Source organism: Sebastes umbrosus, chromosome 15, assembly GCF_015220745.1.
Source record: "Sebastes umbrosus isolate fSebUmb1 chromosome 15, fSebUmb1.pri, whole genome shotgun sequence".
Taxonomy (NCBI): Eukaryota; Metazoa; Chordata; class Actinopteri; order Perciformes; family Sebastidae; genus Sebastes; species Sebastes umbrosus.
The window spans coordinates 23,949,332-23,967,404 of NC_051283.1; the positions used below are offsets into that span (position 1 = coordinate 23,949,332).

At 37.1% G+C, this 18,073-nt stretch overlaps 3 protein-coding genes across 3 annotated transcripts; all 3 read right to left on the minus strand.

Moving 5' to 3' along the window:
- Window positions 1-288: 288 nt before the first annotated feature.
- On the minus strand, window positions 289-3,135 carry LOC119502729 (sperm acrosome membrane-associated protein 4-like). Its single transcript, XM_037793886.1, has 3 exons — window positions 2,945-3,135; window positions 1,831-1,941; window positions 289-694 (listed from the first exon to the last, which is right to left on the minus strand). Exons 1-3 carry the CDS (start codon window positions 2,994-2,996, stop codon window positions 471-473), a joined length of 387 nt encoding a protein of 128 aa, XP_037649814.1. The 5' UTR covers window positions 2,997-3,135; the 3' UTR covers window positions 289-470.
- Window positions 3,136-10,423: 7,288 nt separating this feature from the next.
- Window positions 10,424-13,304, minus strand: LOC119502734 (protein Bouncer-like). Its single transcript, XM_037793892.1, has 3 exons — window positions 13,126-13,304; window positions 12,104-12,214; window positions 10,424-11,018 (listed from the first exon to the last, which is right to left on the minus strand). Exons 1-3 carry the CDS (start codon window positions 13,175-13,177, stop codon window positions 10,804-10,806), a joined length of 378 nt encoding a protein of 125 aa, XP_037649820.1. The 5' UTR covers window positions 13,178-13,304; the 3' UTR covers window positions 10,424-10,803.
- A 646-nt stretch (window positions 13,305-13,950) lies between these two features.
- On the minus strand, window positions 13,951-16,714 carry LOC119502733 (alpha-elapitoxin-Oh2b-like). Its single transcript, XM_037793891.1, has 3 exons — window positions 16,561-16,714; window positions 15,096-15,206; window positions 13,951-14,644 (listed from the first exon to the last, which is right to left on the minus strand). The coding sequence occupies exons 1-3, from the start codon at window positions 16,610-16,612 to the stop codon at window positions 14,409-14,411; spliced, it is 399 nt and encodes a 132-aa protein (XP_037649819.1). The 5' UTR covers window positions 16,613-16,714; the 3' UTR covers window positions 13,951-14,408.
- Window positions 16,715-18,073: the final 1,359 nt, after the last annotated feature.

Sequence of the window (18,073 nt, forward strand, 5' to 3'; positions counted from 1 at the left end):
GTTGACAACATGTCACAGCACTGAGCCTCCTTACAAAACAAGCCCTGCATATTAAGAGCACACAAACCTGTTGACATGTTGTATGTCTTTGTGAACAATGACAGCTTCTCATGCCAACTAGTCATATTTTTTTAAAGAAATAGTTAGCGACCCATAAATAAAGCATTTACTATTTTATCTCACAACATGAAGTTCTAAAAAACATTCCCAAACCTCTCTTCATGCTGCCGGGAATTAAATTCTGCTGGTGAAATACTGAAAATACTGAATAATGACAATGACACGAGGCAGAAGAACAGGTCAGGATTTATTTTAATGGGGTTTCATGGATTTTAAAGTGATCTCTTCAATGCATGGTAGGCTAAATAGGACAAATTATAGCACATAGTAAAGTATTCTGATTTATAATGATCCCTTCGTAACAACAGAATAAGTGCAATTAGTATCTGAGGCATGTAAATCATGTAAAACTACAACTCCCAAAAGCCCCAGAGAGAGGACAGGATGGCAGCGCAGAGGGCCACAGTCAGAGAGAGCTGGACTGAAGTGGCTCCGTTGCACAGGTTTGTTCTGCAACACGTGAAGCTGCTGGTGTAACCGGCACCCAGGATGTCGCCGGTCAGCGTCCTCTCACACAGGTCTGTGTCCAGGCAGCCACGGATGTGCAGGGTCAGCGACCCTGTCGCATTGAACTCTGGGAGGGTTGGAAACATGGAGAGGACGTCAGCAAATGTAAAAAAAAAAAATCTATAGGGAGCTAATTGGTAGCATTTTCCTGTGCATATTGTAGATTATAAATTGTATATTATAAATAATAATTTGCGCATATAAGAAAAGATAACAAGTAGTCAATATGATTAAGTTATATTATAAGTAATGAATTGGTATTCTGGATTGATAACAAATTTATATTTTGATAAGGATAATTTATATCAGTAATGAATTTATATTTATGTATGACACAGATTAAAGGTGATAATTATAGTTAGAATAATTATAAATAATAATAATTATAGTTAGACAAATTTTAGGAAAATGTAATTAGAGTATATGTATGGCACAATAAGGAAGCTGGTTAATAATTAATAATTGACTTATGGAGAAGGGGTGGGATTAAATAAGTTTGTACTTCTTCTCACTCTTTTTCGAATATGTAAATAAAGGCATCAAGTGTTTGACAATTTATTTTTCTTATGCTTTTCATTGTATGTTAATACTACTTCTTTCTTTTCAAAATTCATACATGTTATTCATATGGTCAAAGACAATCAAAAAAACATTAGTAAACCTGAACAACTCTCTCCCAAATCCAAAAACTAGAGTGTTAAAACTCAGATTTGTGATGTCATCGAGTATAAAGTGTGGTCTATGGAGCAGCTCCAGACTTTATACCCCATGACATCACAAGTTTGAGACTTACTTCTCTGGTTTCTGGCTTTGACAGAGAGGAGCTCATGTTCACAAATAGTGATTGAACTTTCCTCGGCCATGGGAATAAAATATTGGAATTCTTAATTTAGGTTGTGTTCCTCTTTAATGTTAATATTTCACTAGTAATATGCTGTTTTTACTTTTCTAATACTGTTTCTAACTGACATGAGGGACAACGTAACATATTTTACCGCTAGTCTATACTTTTGTGAATCCAGTTTTCATTAATTCTACAATTACTTGTGATGTCATGATGTAATTCTTATAGTAGCTGTTTTGGAGCTTTTGATCGTATACCACACAGTCCAGTATGTTTTCTTTCATTATACATTTCCAGATGTTGTAGTTAAATCTCAACACTTGTAGTGTATTGACAGTATATTCAAAAGGTTTCCTTACGTGCTTCTCCGGTGAAGCAGCTCTCAGTCGCATTATTACACTGGACGTCAGTTCCGAAAAGACACGTCCCAAATATACCAACAGGGCAGCGACGACAGGTCAGGGATTGTGCTGTTCAGGGAAAAGAAAGAAGAAAATTATGTGGTAATCTGATTCACAGCACAGTAACTCACTCAGCAACATAATTTGGAGGTTTTCTTATCTCATCTCCGACTTCAACAGTATCAGGAAGTCTGTGTTGGTTTCTGGCACCAGCACCTCTAAAGCTCATGAATTACATGTTGTATCTGGTTTGTTCAATGCGTATACTAAAGCTGAAGTGTAAAGTTGTAGTTTTACAGGAGCTGGTAGTTGGATTGTGTTACATTTGGACAGAGCCAAGCTAGCTGCTTCACCCGTTTCCAGTCTTTGTGCTAAGCTAAGCTAATCATCTCCTGGCAAAGAAAGTGACTAAACGGGTTTCCCCGAACTTCAACTTCCCCAGGAACAACCTCCTGATCAACTCCTACTGCTCAGACGTGAGCTTTGTTGATCTTTTTTTTGGTCCCCAAGGCTCCGTACTCGGCCAATTATCGTTTTACTTCTTTTAATTTCCACATAGTGTTTGCATTGTATTTTAGGCTTTATTTCTGTCTCATTCATATTCAGGAAGCTCTCCAAATTTTTTATTTTTCCTTTCAATATATTACACTGATACTGATTATGATAAAACATAAACAGGAATTCCCTGTTAGATCTGTGGCAATTAGTGCTGTACCAGACCCGCGTACCAGACTGAATGTCATTAAGCTGTGCAGTAAAATCCCCTGAGACTTAATCATGAACGGCAATTAATATAACTCATCTTTATCTGTGTTTGTCCTGAGTAATGAGCCACAGTAAAATCCATTTCTTATGATACATTTGTCATCCAATTATAGTAGATGGTGATTAACAAAGACATACTTAATGAACAAAGAATGTTTAAATGTGAAAAAAATGACCACAACAATAATAATTATAGCGAATAAAGACATAGTTTCGCTCATAAATCCTCCATTTGCTTCAGTGTAGCTCTACTGATGCTATCATCACCATGTTTACCTCGATGCATTAGACGTTATTCTCAACTTACCTGCGGCGATGAAGGCACACAGGACGGTCACTGCTTTCCAAAAGTTATTCATGTTTCTTGAGGGTTTATGATGTCAACGGATTCCTTCCTAAATACAATGTACTTGAAGCTCTAAAATACCTTCTTCATTCAGGTGAGCTTTGAGAAAGTAATGACAAGATGTCAGGTAGCACTCACTGAAGAAATGACCTGCAAGAATGAGGTTCATCAGGTTTTTATGTTCCAAGCAGCAGCGTGAAGAGGAAATCTTCAGTCATTACGGGAAAGAACTCAGACATTCACAGCCTGGAGGAAACTCACAGTCATGAAGTTTGATCACGAACAACTTTTATTATTTACTTTCATTAAAAACATGCGGTAAATGGTTTCATGCAGTTTAAATATTCCTTTTTTTTTTAAATTATCATGAGACTCTGACATGGACTACACAGTGTTATGAGCTTTTATACAGTGTCCATCAAAACCCTAAATTTACAAGCGTAGAGGCTACAACAATGTGTGTATCACAATATAGGAGTGTGTTCTAGGTTAATCATTATTTTTGTTAACTATTCTATACTGATTACGTACAAAGACAACGCCCAGTAATTAATAGGATCTATTTTTGTTTCTTTTAAAGGCTCCAGGTGCTCCAAACGGCCACTAGGACGGCGCCCAAAGCAGCAGTGAGAGGGAGCTGGATAGACGTGGCTCCGTTACAGCAGTCAGTGCTGCAGCAGGTCTTGGTGACGGTGTAACCGGCAGTCAGGAGGGCCCCGGATTCGGTTTTGTTGCAGAGAGACAAGGCCATGCAGCCGCGAGTCTGCAGGGTCATTAATCTACTGATGTTGAAGGCTGAAGGAGGAAAAGGAGATCAGAGGTTAAACTTTTTGCGTAGGAAATCAAAAAGTATACGTCACTTTGTGTCATTGTAATCCTGTAAAGTCCTGCATTCAAAAGTTTCAAGTAAAACTGCAGTATTATTCATTTTCCACTACTACCATGTGAATATCTATGTGTCCTAGTCTAACCCCAGTTGGCCTGACACTAACTTTTCGTCGGTGTGTGTTTGGCATTACAGGGTTTATACTGTTTGTTTTGGGCATGGCAGGTATTGTGATGAACATGTCATAGAAACAGCAACAATGGCTGACAGTACAGAATGTTTTAAGGACTGACTCACAGACTGACTTTACTGAACCTGTTACATCCAGGTTAAAGAGGTAAGACCAGGTTACATTTACACATCCTCGCCATTGTCCTCTAAAGCCGCCCACAAATGATCAATGCAACCGCTCTGCGCTGGCTGTGCCATTGTTTTCCTACGTGGAGTGCTCGAAATTGCCAACGCGATCAAAATTACTTCAACTTTGACCTTTCAAAGCACAGCCAATGAAATAACAAATGTATGTGATGTAGCCACGTAGGCAATACCTGCGCTGCGTTTTGCCTCTGCAAGTGTCCTTACTACGTTCTGCGGCCTAGCGGAGAGCAAGTTTCTCATCATCTGAAGGCAGCTTAAGTACCAAGTAGTAAATTAGAGTCCGGTATTTCTAGGCATGTGCTGCTTAGCATGTTTTAGCCAATTTAATACAAATCAGCGGCTACTTTGGCACGCCCTCAAAACAAAGCTAGTTAGAGCGGAGCTGGAGCAGAGTCTGAAGAGTTTGGCTCGGTTGACCAATCACAACAGAGTGGACCAGCTGACCAATCAGAGCAGACAGGAGCTCAAACAGAGCGTTTCAGACCAAGGGTGAAAAAGAGGCGCCGCGGCACAGCCCGGTATGAGAAAAATAATGTGTTTTTTTTACATTAAAGCATGTAAACATCTCCTGGTAGAAACCCCAAATACAAGTATGCACCTGAAGTCTTCCAGGTTGGTATATTCAAGTGTTTGTACAGGGATTATGTAATCCAAATCAAGTATTTTATTCAAAACAGCAGCATACCGCAGTCGTGAGTCACATGACACGTGATTAAAACATACTTTAAGTGTCTGTCAGAGCCTTCCACCCACACATAAAGTCATCAGCCTAAGAGAGTTAAATATATCAGATACAAATTGTTGTTTTTTTACTTTTACTGTAGCAATGTATGTCATATAAATGGTCTAAAACATGCCAAAACATTGGTATGGTTCTTTTTACAGGTCATGCGTCTGTCTATATAGAACAGCGAATCATTGTTGGACTGCTCTTTCCGCCATACCCCAGTCTGTACTGTCAGGACAGGTTTTTCATCTTCAGCAGTGTCTAATAGTTTGTTTTAGAAACGAGTTACACAATCAGCAGGGACACGCCCCGTCTGTTGTCATGGACTAAAGAGGACAGCAGATGATCACTGAGGCGTTTACTCACCCAGTTCTCCCAAGTAGCAGTTGGGCTGAGAGGCACTGCAGGTCATAGTAGAGCCGTACATACATTTACCTGCGAAGCCCACTTTGCAGGTGTTACAGGTCAGCGACTCACCTGTGATCCACAGAGAAAGAGACGAGGTGACGGAGAAAGGACTACTTTTAAAAATAAGTCAGATAGCCACTCATGAAACTCCAAACAAATCATCACTGTCATGAAATCAGTGTTGAGATCATCTGCTTTATCACCTCTTGTCATAATCAGAAATATCATTTAAACATGCTAGAGTGTTAATAATAACATAAATATACCTTCAATAAGTTGTTCAAAATGTTTTATTGCTTTACAATATGTTCTATTTGTTCCAGATAATTTAATCATAGACAGGTTTGCTCTTACAATTTTAATAAAGTTTGTCTGCTTCCAAATACTTTATTCAAACAATTAGAACTCCAGCAACATTTGTAGCACTAATAACTATATATAATAACTATAATAACTATACTGTCTTTCGTCTATTGATTTTCTTTTTCAAGCAAATATTATTTACAATTTTTAACACTTACAAAAGCATACATGTAGACCCACATACCCACCCATCTCATCTAAGCTTCTGAATATAAAACATCAACAAAAACTAAATTTAAAAGTAGGGAGGAAATTATGTAATTTGTATAACAAATAATGTAAAACGTTTTAGATAGAGCTGTTAGCAGTAGTCTAATTTTCTCAAGCTTGATACACAGTTCAGTACTTCCTTGATGCAGCTTTCAAATTTAGGGAGTCAAACGTATTTCCATTTCAGAACATCAAAGCGACTAACTTCAAAGTGGTGATGGCCAGATGACAGAGTTTATCATCATAAAGTGGAGAGGGATTAAAGAAAAGAAAGATTTTCTGCGACTCCTATATTCATCTTTTATATGCTTCTGTTTATTGCAGTATGAGAATAACAGGAGTTTCCAGTTATCTGTGGCTTTGGATTGTAGGCCTCGGGGCCGTAGCCTGGATTTTATAAATACTGAGGTCATGAGTCAGCAGAAAACCACCCACCAGAGATAATTTACCAGTCACCAACCAACAGTTTTCTGAGTATTTAAACAACAACAAGTCTTCAGATTAGAAAACAAAAAAACATTTTGGTTTGTCCATACCCTTTAGTACGACATAAGCCTTTTCTGATCAGCAGGTCTTTGTCACTTTGACGTAAACACAAGTTGTCTCTGCTGAAACGACTGATGCTGTTCTTCTTCTTGGGAAGACAGTCTGTTTCAAAGACTTGACTTGGTCTTGCAAAGTCAACTTTACTTCATGAAAGTACACTTTGTATACTTTAACTTATAGTACTTAGCCAATGATTTATGTATTACATAAAGATACTTGCTCCTTTTGCTATTTGACTTGATAATTTGCGACGAGATTTAAAAAAATAATAAAATGTATTGTTCTCGCGTGCCTCTACGGTGAACGGATAATCCAAACAGCTTGATGTACTGAAGTAAATTCATATCAAAACCTCCTTTTACAAACTCTCACACACACTTTAATAGGCTACTCTATCAAAAAGTAAGCACATCTATAAGCCAAGTATTCTTTTCTGTATGCATATAAGGCAAGAATACTTAATTATACTTTTCTTGAGTAACTTTTGATCAAAGATTAAGTACAAGTAGGCCTATAAAACCAAATATACTTAGACCTTACTGTATACTAGTCAGTATAAGCCAGGTATACTTAGACTTTTAAGTATACTTGTTGTCGGAATGACCAAAGTATACTTAAGTATACTTTTTATTTCTCTGATAAGTACATAAAAAGTAAACTGAGAGCATGCTCTCTTATTTTAAGTTCAAAAGAAGCATACTAATAGCACACTTGAATAAACTTCATTTTGGTAAGGTTATATATACTGTTAGGTATTCATTGTATTCTGGTGGATAAACAAAATCCTTTTAATTTAATGTCTTTACTTTGCATACAAACTTTAAATTTGAACATATTAACATATTTAGTATATAAACATATCAGAATCACTCTTAAGAATATGGAGCTTTGTGAGCTTTGGGTGTAAGCTGATAAAAGTCTTTGTGATTCTGTCTCGTCCTTGTTAGTAAAACTCATATTTGTCAGAAACTGGATCTATAATTGGATCTAAATAGAAAGAAAAATATAGAATTAAACAATTTCATATAAAAGTGGGTGTCAGGTTCTCAGTAAGGAAAGAGTCAACATTTGAAACGGCATCATTAACGTCTGAATGTACAACATTTTGGGAGGAAATCCTTAAATTTGTAAGTCTTTTTGTCAGCATTTTGATCATTTCAGTGACATATAAATATCTGTAACGAAATCTGATTTCAACAAGTTGTCACCTCTGATTTTATTCTTTTGTATTCTTTTAAAACACTGCTTTAGTTATCGTGCTGATGTAGAAGATTTTAGAGATAAAGTTCCTCTTTGCCATCACTAAAAATGCCTCCTGTTTGGAGCTCTTACCTGTAACAAACATGGCCATCAATGCCGCACAGACCCAGATGAACTTCATCATCTCGCTCTTTTACGCAGATTTGTGTTTTATTGAGAAGTTATCAGCACGAAGAAGAAGATCTCGATGCAACAGAGACGGTCAAAGAGAAGTTATCCAACAGCACAGGTGTCTGAAGTGGGTTTCAAATGAGCTAAGTCATCTCAGGACATCTGCTTTTATGTCCAAGGTGTGCCATCAGGGGCTCGCATCGGTCACTGGATATAGAAAATAGATTCATGTTGACAATGATTTTCATTCGTCAACCGCTGGTATATTCTCCAAAATACTGAGGATGGTTTGTTTGACAAGAGTGAAGTTAAAAAGCCAAACAAACAGAGAAAAAAAGATGATTTATGAGCCTTATTACTGCCTTTGTGTGTGTGTGTGTGTGTGTGTGTGTGTGTGTGTGTGTACATATGTACGTGCACATTGTGTTTGTGTGTTTGAACCTTTGTGAACAACGTCACATTCATTTCACATCAAAAGCTTTGGACTGCAATAGAGAACAAAACTTTAGTCAACAATTCCTCCGCAAATATTAGGATTCTTTGTTAAAGAAATGAGCAGACATGCCCTTCGGTTTTATGGTTTGGAGCTAAAAAAGGATGTTTTATTCATCACTTCAGGAAAATATGACAAAATAGTCTCAATTCAAAAGTCCACTTATAAGCATTGAATAGAACAGAAATCCAAATATAAACAGAGAATATAAATAAGAGTTTTGAGTGAAATCTAAGCTGTGAGCTTGATCTAATAAACCTGCAGCCAATCATGATCTTTAAAAGAATAGTTCAACATTTTGGGAAAGACGCTTATTCGCTTTCTTGCCGAGAGTTAGACGAGAAGATTGATACCATCGCCACATCTGCACGGCAAATATGAAGCTACAGCCAGAAGCCAATTAGCTTAGCTTAGCATAAAGACTGGAAACAGGGGGAAACAGCTAGCCTGTCCGTCCAAATGTAACAAAATCCACCTACCAGCACATATAAAGCTAATAAATTATCATGTTGTATCTCGTTTGTTTAATCTGTATAAAAAGCAAAGTAAAAACAACAGCATCAATTTACAGTTTGTTTTGTTTTGTTTGCAGTCTTTATGCCAAGCTATGCTGAAACTTCACACTGAATAAACATGAGAGACGTATTGATGACTCTTCTCATTTTACACGAAAAGGCACAAAAGTGAATAAGCATATCTAGCAAATTTCAAACTATTTAAAGGTTATAGAGAATATTTTTATTTAGACGAATAATAAAAAAAAATAATACATCCCAAGCTTTTAGAAAGGTGCCAAATAAAAGTATCGCTTTTCCTAAAATAAAATATTATGATTGTGAATTAATCATTTTAAAAATGTTGACGGGTCCAAAATTAATGTTTTGTTTATCTCTGTGGTAGATATCTGACGTTTTATTCCCACGGTATAACAACGTTAGTATCACTTGTATCTCTGTGTCGTCAAGTTGCCAGTTAGTGTAAAAAAAACGGATAAATGACTGAGTTTGACGCTGGTGTCTCCATCAGGCTGCAGAAAACGTAAATATTTACCGTGGCAACAAGTGACAACTGACTTTAGCACTATTAGCTATCTAAGCTTAATCATCCGAACAATAAGAGAATAGAAAACCAACAGCAACTACCAACAACCATAGTCTTTACAACCTTAACTAATGTGATGTCACTGGTTAGATTGTAAAAATGATAAAAAAATAACAGCTTCAATCCTTGAGGAGCTACGTTAGCATCTTAGCGTTGTTGACAGTTGCTTCCAGTTACCTCACGTTAACGTTATAGTTCCCTCAAACAATGTAAAAAAAACATGTGCATGTGAATGAACAGGTAATCTCCCGGCTGTATCTAGGGCAGCGTGGGAGGGGTGTGGCCACGTCCACACATTCATACACCCACACACACGTAATGTAGGCCTATAGCTACATGTTGCGAAATGATTTCATACTCTACCACGTCTGAGTCTCACTCCACTCAACCATAAAATATGCAGGTTGTGCAACAAACTGGCAACCACTTGTTGTGAAGGGAATGCAATGGAGCGGGTGGAGAGAGAGCGACATCTAGTGGCTGAATGTTATCAACTGCACCTTTAAGTTTACTCTTTGTCATTATTAGTCTGTTTAACAAAACAACACATGCAGGTCAGATTTCAGATAGTGGACTGCAGTTGTCAAAGCTTCAAATGTATTCACAGCTGCTAAATGTTTTGCATTCTTTTTTTAAAATCAACAACCAAATCTACTTAAAGCAGGTTATAACGTCATAGGAGTTAAAGGAATAGTTTATTCTCTTTCTTGTCGAGAGATAGAAGAGATGATTGACACCATGTTTGGCACAAATACAGATGATTAGCAGAGCAGATAACGGCAAAAGAAGCTCTGCAACATAATAATGTCTATTTTTCAAACATTATTTTGTCATTGTTTTGCTTTCTTTTTGTTATATAAGTTCACCACCTAAACCTCTAAAGATTACTCAAATGGAAAAGTCTGAAAAGGCAAAATCACTCTTTGATTGAGCGTACAACTCGTACATGCACCCTGTGACAACAGGTCACCAGAAGAAAAGCTGTATATATATAAAAATGTACAAATAAACACAGAAAACACAAATGGAAATAATTTATTGTTGCAATAATCAAACTGCGATTTAGTTGCCTTTAATTGCCTTCAACACAATATGAGTATTCCAGTGATCTGGGAAGGTTTTAAAATACATTATGACATTAATGAGTGTTAAAATATATGAGAATTACATAGAAAAGCTATTCAGTCCTGATATAGTGCAGCTACAAATTGCTCATACAGTAAATGCAGACCTATAATGTTAGTCACATGATGCACATGTAAAGAGTCATATCATGCAGACAGTATCCCTCCATTATCTATCATAGGGACACTTATTTAAAGCATATTCAAGAAATTAAAGAACAAAAAAGTGATGGCTTTTTTTAAAGGAAAATGTGCAGCATCCTATATTCTTCTTTAAAGGCCCCACTGGCTCCAAACTGCCACCAGAGCAGCAGCCAGAGCTGCAGTGAGAGGCAGCTGGATGGAGGCGGCTCCGTTACACAGGCTGCTGTTGCAGCAGGTCCTGGTGATGGTGTAGTTCACCGTCAGGATGGTCCCATTACTGCCTTCACAGCCGGATTGATCTGTGCAGCCTCGTTCATGGATATCCGACACGTGGGAACTAAACTCTGGAGGAAGCAAACACGAGATTCTTAGATGTCCATAGATGTGTTAGATGGCCACAGAAAAGTATTTCGGATGATTCCTGCTGGAATCCTGTCTATTTATTTTCTTAGATATTTGCATCAATCAATTATTGTTGCATCCATTTAATCAATTTATTTTCTTAACAGGAACATTATTTATTTATTTATTTATTTATTTATTTATTTATTTATTTATTACTATTACCTGAATTCCTGTAGGTTTTTTATTATATATTATATTATATATTAAATATCTAAAACTGGCATGTGCCTACATCATGTGAATTTATCTGTGTGAAATTAATTTTCATATGCGATAAACATGGTTTTTCCATATTTCTCTGACCACAGCCCTGGCAGTGGGGAGAAGGCTTTAAAACACCATTTAAGGAGATTAAAACAGAATATATATTGGAACTGTTGGATTAATGATTAAACAAAACAAATGGCAGCTAATCCAGTAGATAGTCTTTAAGGGTGAGAATTTGGTTTTGTAACCCCAGTATTTATAAAATCACGCTTACAGCCCAGTCATACAGTCAAAATGATGATAAATAACTCTAAACTAAACTAAATTACATGTTCGCACTAGATTTTTCAAGTCTTGTCAATACTCATAATTTTAGACTGAAGTTAAAGAGGACCTATTATGCTTTTGTGCTTTTTTCCTTTTACTTTAGTGTTTTATATAGTTTTTTGTGTATAGCTACAAAGCCCAAAAGTCCACACTCTTCCCCACAGAAAACTGCTCCCGAACTGCCTGAAACGCCTCGATTGAAGCCCCGCCTTATCTTCCGTAATGTGGTGATGTCAGCAAGTAACACATTTACATAATACCTGCCTAGCGGCTAGTCTGGCACGCCCTCGAACAAAGCTTGTTAGAGCGGAGTCTGAAGAATTTGGTTTGGTTGACCAATCAGAGCAGACTGGGCTTTTCGGGGGTTTTATTCCGTTTAGAGAACAAAAGCATCTGAGAGAGTATGCAAAGCATGCTGGGAATTTAAAACTTTAAAACAGAGGAGGATGGGTTATTATTGAGTAAGAAGGTGTTTTTGAGTCGTTCTTACTGGCAACTGCGACGAAGCATCTATCCTGATCTTCGGTGCAGTTTACAGCAGCCGAACAGAGGCAGTAGCCGAGGATCTCCCCGTCACAGGTGTAACAGGAGAGGGCCTCAACTGTGGAGGCAACAAGTAGAATAGAAAACTGTAAAGAAGAATGTTTTTGGCATCTCAGAGTATCAATCTTTTGTCACATACTGAAGGAAAACAAAGGTAAATCAATAGCCACAAATATGTGACTCCATCCAGTTATCAGACAAACACCTGCTGCAATCACAAAGTACACATCACAGAGTTGGTCTCATGACCGCTCAAGGTGAACACTTGTGTTATCTTAAGTGGAGCTCAGTCATGTGTATGACTTTGAGGCAAGTTTTTAGATATTTCTGCCTCCACCCTGATACATTACAGGTGAATGAAATTGTGTTTATGGTGCTCAAAACGTTGAAAAGTTACATTTTAACAGCAGCTTTCCTTTCCAGATACACCATAAAAACTGTTTACAGGATGTTTTGTCAAATCCTATAAAACCAAATAAAACCAAAACTGTTGTGTTAGTTTCTGGTTAGTAGGCAGAAATAATCTCAAAATCTGCGCAAATAAAACAAAAACTATTTGCTATTTTGCTCGAAGATTGTGCTCTTTTTAGTAATTTGGGTGAACTGGCCCTTTAAATGTTCAGGACAGTTGTGAAAAACATCAAATAACATCACAAATTTTAAATTTACTTACTAAATTACATGCAAAGTCCTGCTCTGACAACACATATCTGCAAAAATCACCTTCATTATTGCTGTATACCCTGTGTCTGCACAATGTACGGGCTTGAATGAAGGTCAATAAGATTTAGAGTTTGTGAAATGATGCCCAGAATTTTTTTTTTTAAAGCTTATGAATAAGTCTGCATGAGAAATTCTAGTTTGTGGACCTCACAACCTCAAAATCTTATAGATCCTTATTAGAGCCCACACAACACAAACTTAAAGTTTCCCTTACGTCGTCAAAATACAGCAAAAATAACCTCTTACCTGTAATAAACAGAGTCAATAATGCAGCACAGCTCCACAGAAATCTGTTCATCGTGATGTTCTTAGATGCACCAAAGGTGAGAATACCTCCGAGTCGTGTTGGTTGGAATCTATTTCTTTTTTTATTTTTAAGATCTTACTGTTTCAGAAGCTGTGGGATTTAGTTTTGAGGAACAATGACTCACGGTCAACACCTTTATACGTGGGGGAGGTTATATCAGTAATATGCATCTACAGTAGTGATAAGAAAGTTTTTACATTCCTGTAACAGAATATTAAACAAACTACTAGTACAGTACAGTCCTGGATAAAAAGAGTGTTTGCTCTGGCTCAACATGGTGGCCGGTTCACAAACTTTCTAATTTTACAGCTAAACAGTACACTACAAGATGTTTCTGGAAACATTTGAGGAGAGAAATAGGCATTACAGTAACAGAATACTGATTCATATTTGATCAGCGCTGCCTAGTTTGACCATTTGATCGGAGTTTGCGAGTGATTGACAGCTGGTCAGAGACGGCAAGGCTCCAGCTCGGCTCTGATTGGTTGTTTTTCTCCGGGCTGTGAAATCTTGCAGATGCCATTAGGATCACCGGAGGACACAGAGGCACATGATTTTTTTCAGATTACCTGTCTCATGCACTATACTGTCAGGATATAGTGACCGTATTATAAAAATAACTTTTTTCTTACTAATCTAGTATTTTGTGCTGTATTATCATCATACAGTATGATCATATCAATATGACGTCGTTGCCCAATGTCCCCGTGATGCTAATGAATGGATGGATGTTAAAATAAGAGCAAGTAGCAGAGGCAAACAGATGTGTTTGAACGATTTTCTTTATTTTCACATCAATGTGTTTTCCAGTGAGACACAAACTACTTAAAAGGATAAATAAAAAAAATATTTAGCAACATATTATAATAAGCATCAGCCTGGAAGAGGGACGAGCTCAATGTTTCACTGAAACATCCCATTGATCGACTTCCACGACGTCTGACACCTATAGTTTTGTGGGTTTAAATAGAACTCGTCATTATAAAACTGAACCCTGACATGACAAGACTTATTATCAATAATGATCACAGCATGTGAGCATAATCATTCTTAAAAACTCATGAGGTCCAAAGAGTTTATTGTAGATAGTGCTTTTGGTCTTGTTAAGACCCCGTCTGGTATCATTTAGCATCATAGCACACATGGATATCAGGTGCAGGATGGCTGCAGCTGTTTTGTTGTTGTTGTTGTTGTTGTTGTTGTTGTTGATGTTGATTTTGCATTACAGAATGCTTCCCCACATGGAGGCCAGGACGGCTACACCGATGGCGGCGGTGAAGGTCATCTTGGTGGATGGGGCGCCGCTGATCACGACGGGGTTGCAATTGTCTGTTGAGCAACAGTCGATCTTGGTCTCAAACGCCAAACCTACCAGGGTGCCGTTGGTGGTGGCGTTGCAGCCGGCGGGCTCGCGGCACCCCTGGGTGTTGAAACCAGCAGAGCTTATTGCTGGGAAAGCTGAGGAGAAAGGGTTGTGATGGATTAATTACAGCGTTACAGAGGTGGAAATTAACATTTAATCAAATTCAGTTTTGATGTAATGGTATTTAATTTTAAGTGTTTCAATTCGTTTTACTCCACTGCATGGAAATACTGAACTTTTACTGTGTCACCTAACCCCCTAAACTGGAAATACAAGTTGTTTTGCCTGACAATGAAACTTAAAATGACTACATACAGCTAGCATGCAGGACTTAAAGAGCAAATATACAGGATTGTATACCTTATATTCACACAAAAAATGAATACTGGTTTTGCTCGCTGGGAACACTGGGGCGTGCTTGTTGATCTATGTGTAACTAGGCGTCACAGTATTTGGGAGTGATTCTAATTGAATCATGCCTGTGCTGTGATGTAATGTTTGAAGGGAACGGGTGTGAGCTTTAAGGTAATTAGAAGGTGACCCTACTTGCTTTTCCAGTAAAGCAGACGCTGGTGTTGGTCGTGCAGGACTCTTCAGAGCTGCTGAGGCAGTAGCCGAGCAGACCGTAGCTGCATTTGTTGCAGGTTAGGGACTCCGCTGAAACACACAAATGAAAAAGCACAGAAAGTTGAATTACCACAGTAGTCATCAACAATGAGCAAAAAAAAAACAGGTTGATCCAGTGAAGCTAATAAGCTGTGTCTCGAGTTGAAATGAACGATCAAACAAGACCGAGTTTTTACTGGTTTCATTGATTAATATCTTGATAAACATGAATATTTGTGTTTCTAAAACCCATAGTATGCTTTACTCTCATGGCAGTAATTGTTTCCAAAGAGTTTGTTTAAATTTTTTTGTTGTTTTTTAATTAAACACTTGTGTACTACAGATATTGGCAGTGACGTACTGTATCTTTCGAAATTAGCGAACATCGTTTTGGGGAATCTTGTGGTTCACCGCATCACAGTCTCGCCAAACCACGTCCAAAACGAATAAAACAATTAAACTCTGGCTGATATATCAGGAAGCAATTGTGCCAATTTCAACAATATTGATTTGAGTCTTCACTGTCAAGGAAAATATCAGGTGTGAAAGGATGCTAAATCAGCGGTGCGCTTTTACAGTTAAAGAAGTTTGTTTTGTTTTTTTAGCAAATTTGGAGTGTTGGGAAAAAAAAGTCAAAGGGCTATGATTTCATTTAAAAAGGGGCAGTTCGCTCAAATGACCCAAAGAAAACTTATTCTCTCACTTTACTCTAGCGGTAGTAGTTGCAGAAAGGTGTGGTGTCAGATTTTGCCTCGAAGGTTGTTTGCCGTAACCCCAATTCAACGGAGGTTAAATGACATTTATTTAAAGGAACTACTTTCTTCCGAAGAAATCGTCCCTTGAAAAATTTTGGGGGTTGAATTTTGTGAATTTAATTAGTAATTGTTTCTGGTAAGACACATTGATGTTGAGTTTTTCCAATGTCATTACTTTGTTGTTTTTTAGAAGCTCAAACTAAATTTGATTCAATCCACCAGTAAGTAAGAATATATATATATTTTTTTTTAATTGAGTGAAGTGACCCTTTAAAAAATCCTTTGTCCGAAAACCTGAAATGTTGGAGACGCATCATCAGTTTGTTAAGACTTAAAATCAGGTGAAATAGTTTAAGGATATGTTTGTTAAAGAAGAACAATTGATTGAATTGAAAACCGCACTGCTGTACATGCACTGGGCAAACGAAATGATTCTGATTTGTGCATAAAAAGCTGAAGTAACTATAATGAAACAATCGTAAGAAAATTAGTCAAAATTCCTTGAGTTTATATCAAAATAGAGAAGAGTTGAAAACAGTTTTAACGCCTTAGTCTTTATCCTAATAAGCCGATAATAACAAACACTGCCAGAGAGTTTCCCAAATGTTTTCATCATATCTTTCTTTCCATTGATAATTGTTCAATCTTACCCAGCATGAAAGATGCAACAACTGCGATGATTGCAATTACGATTCTTGCCATCTTGATGTGTTGGTTTGGTTCTTGGGTTTCTGCTCAAAAGTCAAAAAGAAATCCTTTCCTAGGCGATCGGATGCTGCTTGTAGTAAAGACTGATGAGCCTGTAGGTGAGGCCAGATATTTATACAGTTTAGACAGGTGAAGGGAGTGGACCAGAGGAGATTTTTTGTTCAGGTCTTTTGTCTTCATCTTTACCTCGGGGGAGGAGTTACACAGACTGAAGGAATGTGACAGATGACTGATGCACTGAGGAAGGTGAATTGAATACCACGAGCTGTACAAACTGCCTGAGCCGGTCACTCAAGTGACAGAATCGGTCAGAAGCCGCATACTGAATCACAATCTTTTATCTACAATTATATAACATAGTGAGGTTGTTTTTGTAATTTCTCAATTAGTCATCAGAAAATATTGAAAAATGCGTATTTTTTATCTGAACAACAGTTGAAAACCCCGAAATATTCAATTTACTATCACATACACAGAAAAGCATCAAACCTTCCCCTTTGAGAAGCCAAAACTTATGCATTTTAGCTTGAAAAATGACTGAAATTATTAGTTTGACGATCAGCTAATCAACCAATCGACCAATTGTTTCAGCTCTAAAGCATATTGTTGCTGCAAGGTGAACAGTGAAGTAGAAAAACAGGAGTCTATTGCATTGCATCAGTCTCCTTAAGAGAAAATATGGAGTTTCTCATAACCTTTTGAATTGTACACTGATTCTTTTTTTTTAATTGATTATATGTGTTTTTGTATGTGTATATACTGTGTGTGCGTATATGTGTATGTATGTATATATGAATACAGTATATATATATATATATGTATTTATAAATATTTTATTTTATTTTATTCTTTTTAATTTTATTTTTTTTACTCGTGTATATTCTTTTTATTTATTTATAAATTTTTTTGTATATAATATGATTTTCCTGTATCTATACTGGCATATTATATATTAATATATTTTGTTAAGTTTCTTTGTACCGAGAATGTTATTATTGGCGACGTTTGTGAATGTTTGTTCTGTTGTTTCAAAATGAACAAAAACAAACAATAAATATATTGAAAAAGTTTCTCATAACTTTTACATTAAAGCCTCTAGATCACAAAGGACTGCAGACTACACTCGAAATCGGGAAATGTTTCATTTGAGAGGGCATTTATTTAAACATTTGGTTATCTACCTACGATTTTGGACTGAAAAGCTCTTTTGTTTGCGAGCAGCTTTGTTAAGTTTTGAACTGTAGATTTGCTCACGCACCAAAAATGTCTGTTGCGTGCCAAAAACCTGAAATCAGGACAGATGAGGAGTAGCACCGTCTCCGCTGAGAGGCAGAGAAACCTGAAGAGCCGGTCGGTCATGCGGGATGGCAACAAACCGAGAGGCACTTAGAAAGAAGACATCAAATCACTCCAATGACGCCACGCATGAGGAAGTTCTTCTTTTTTCCAGTTTGG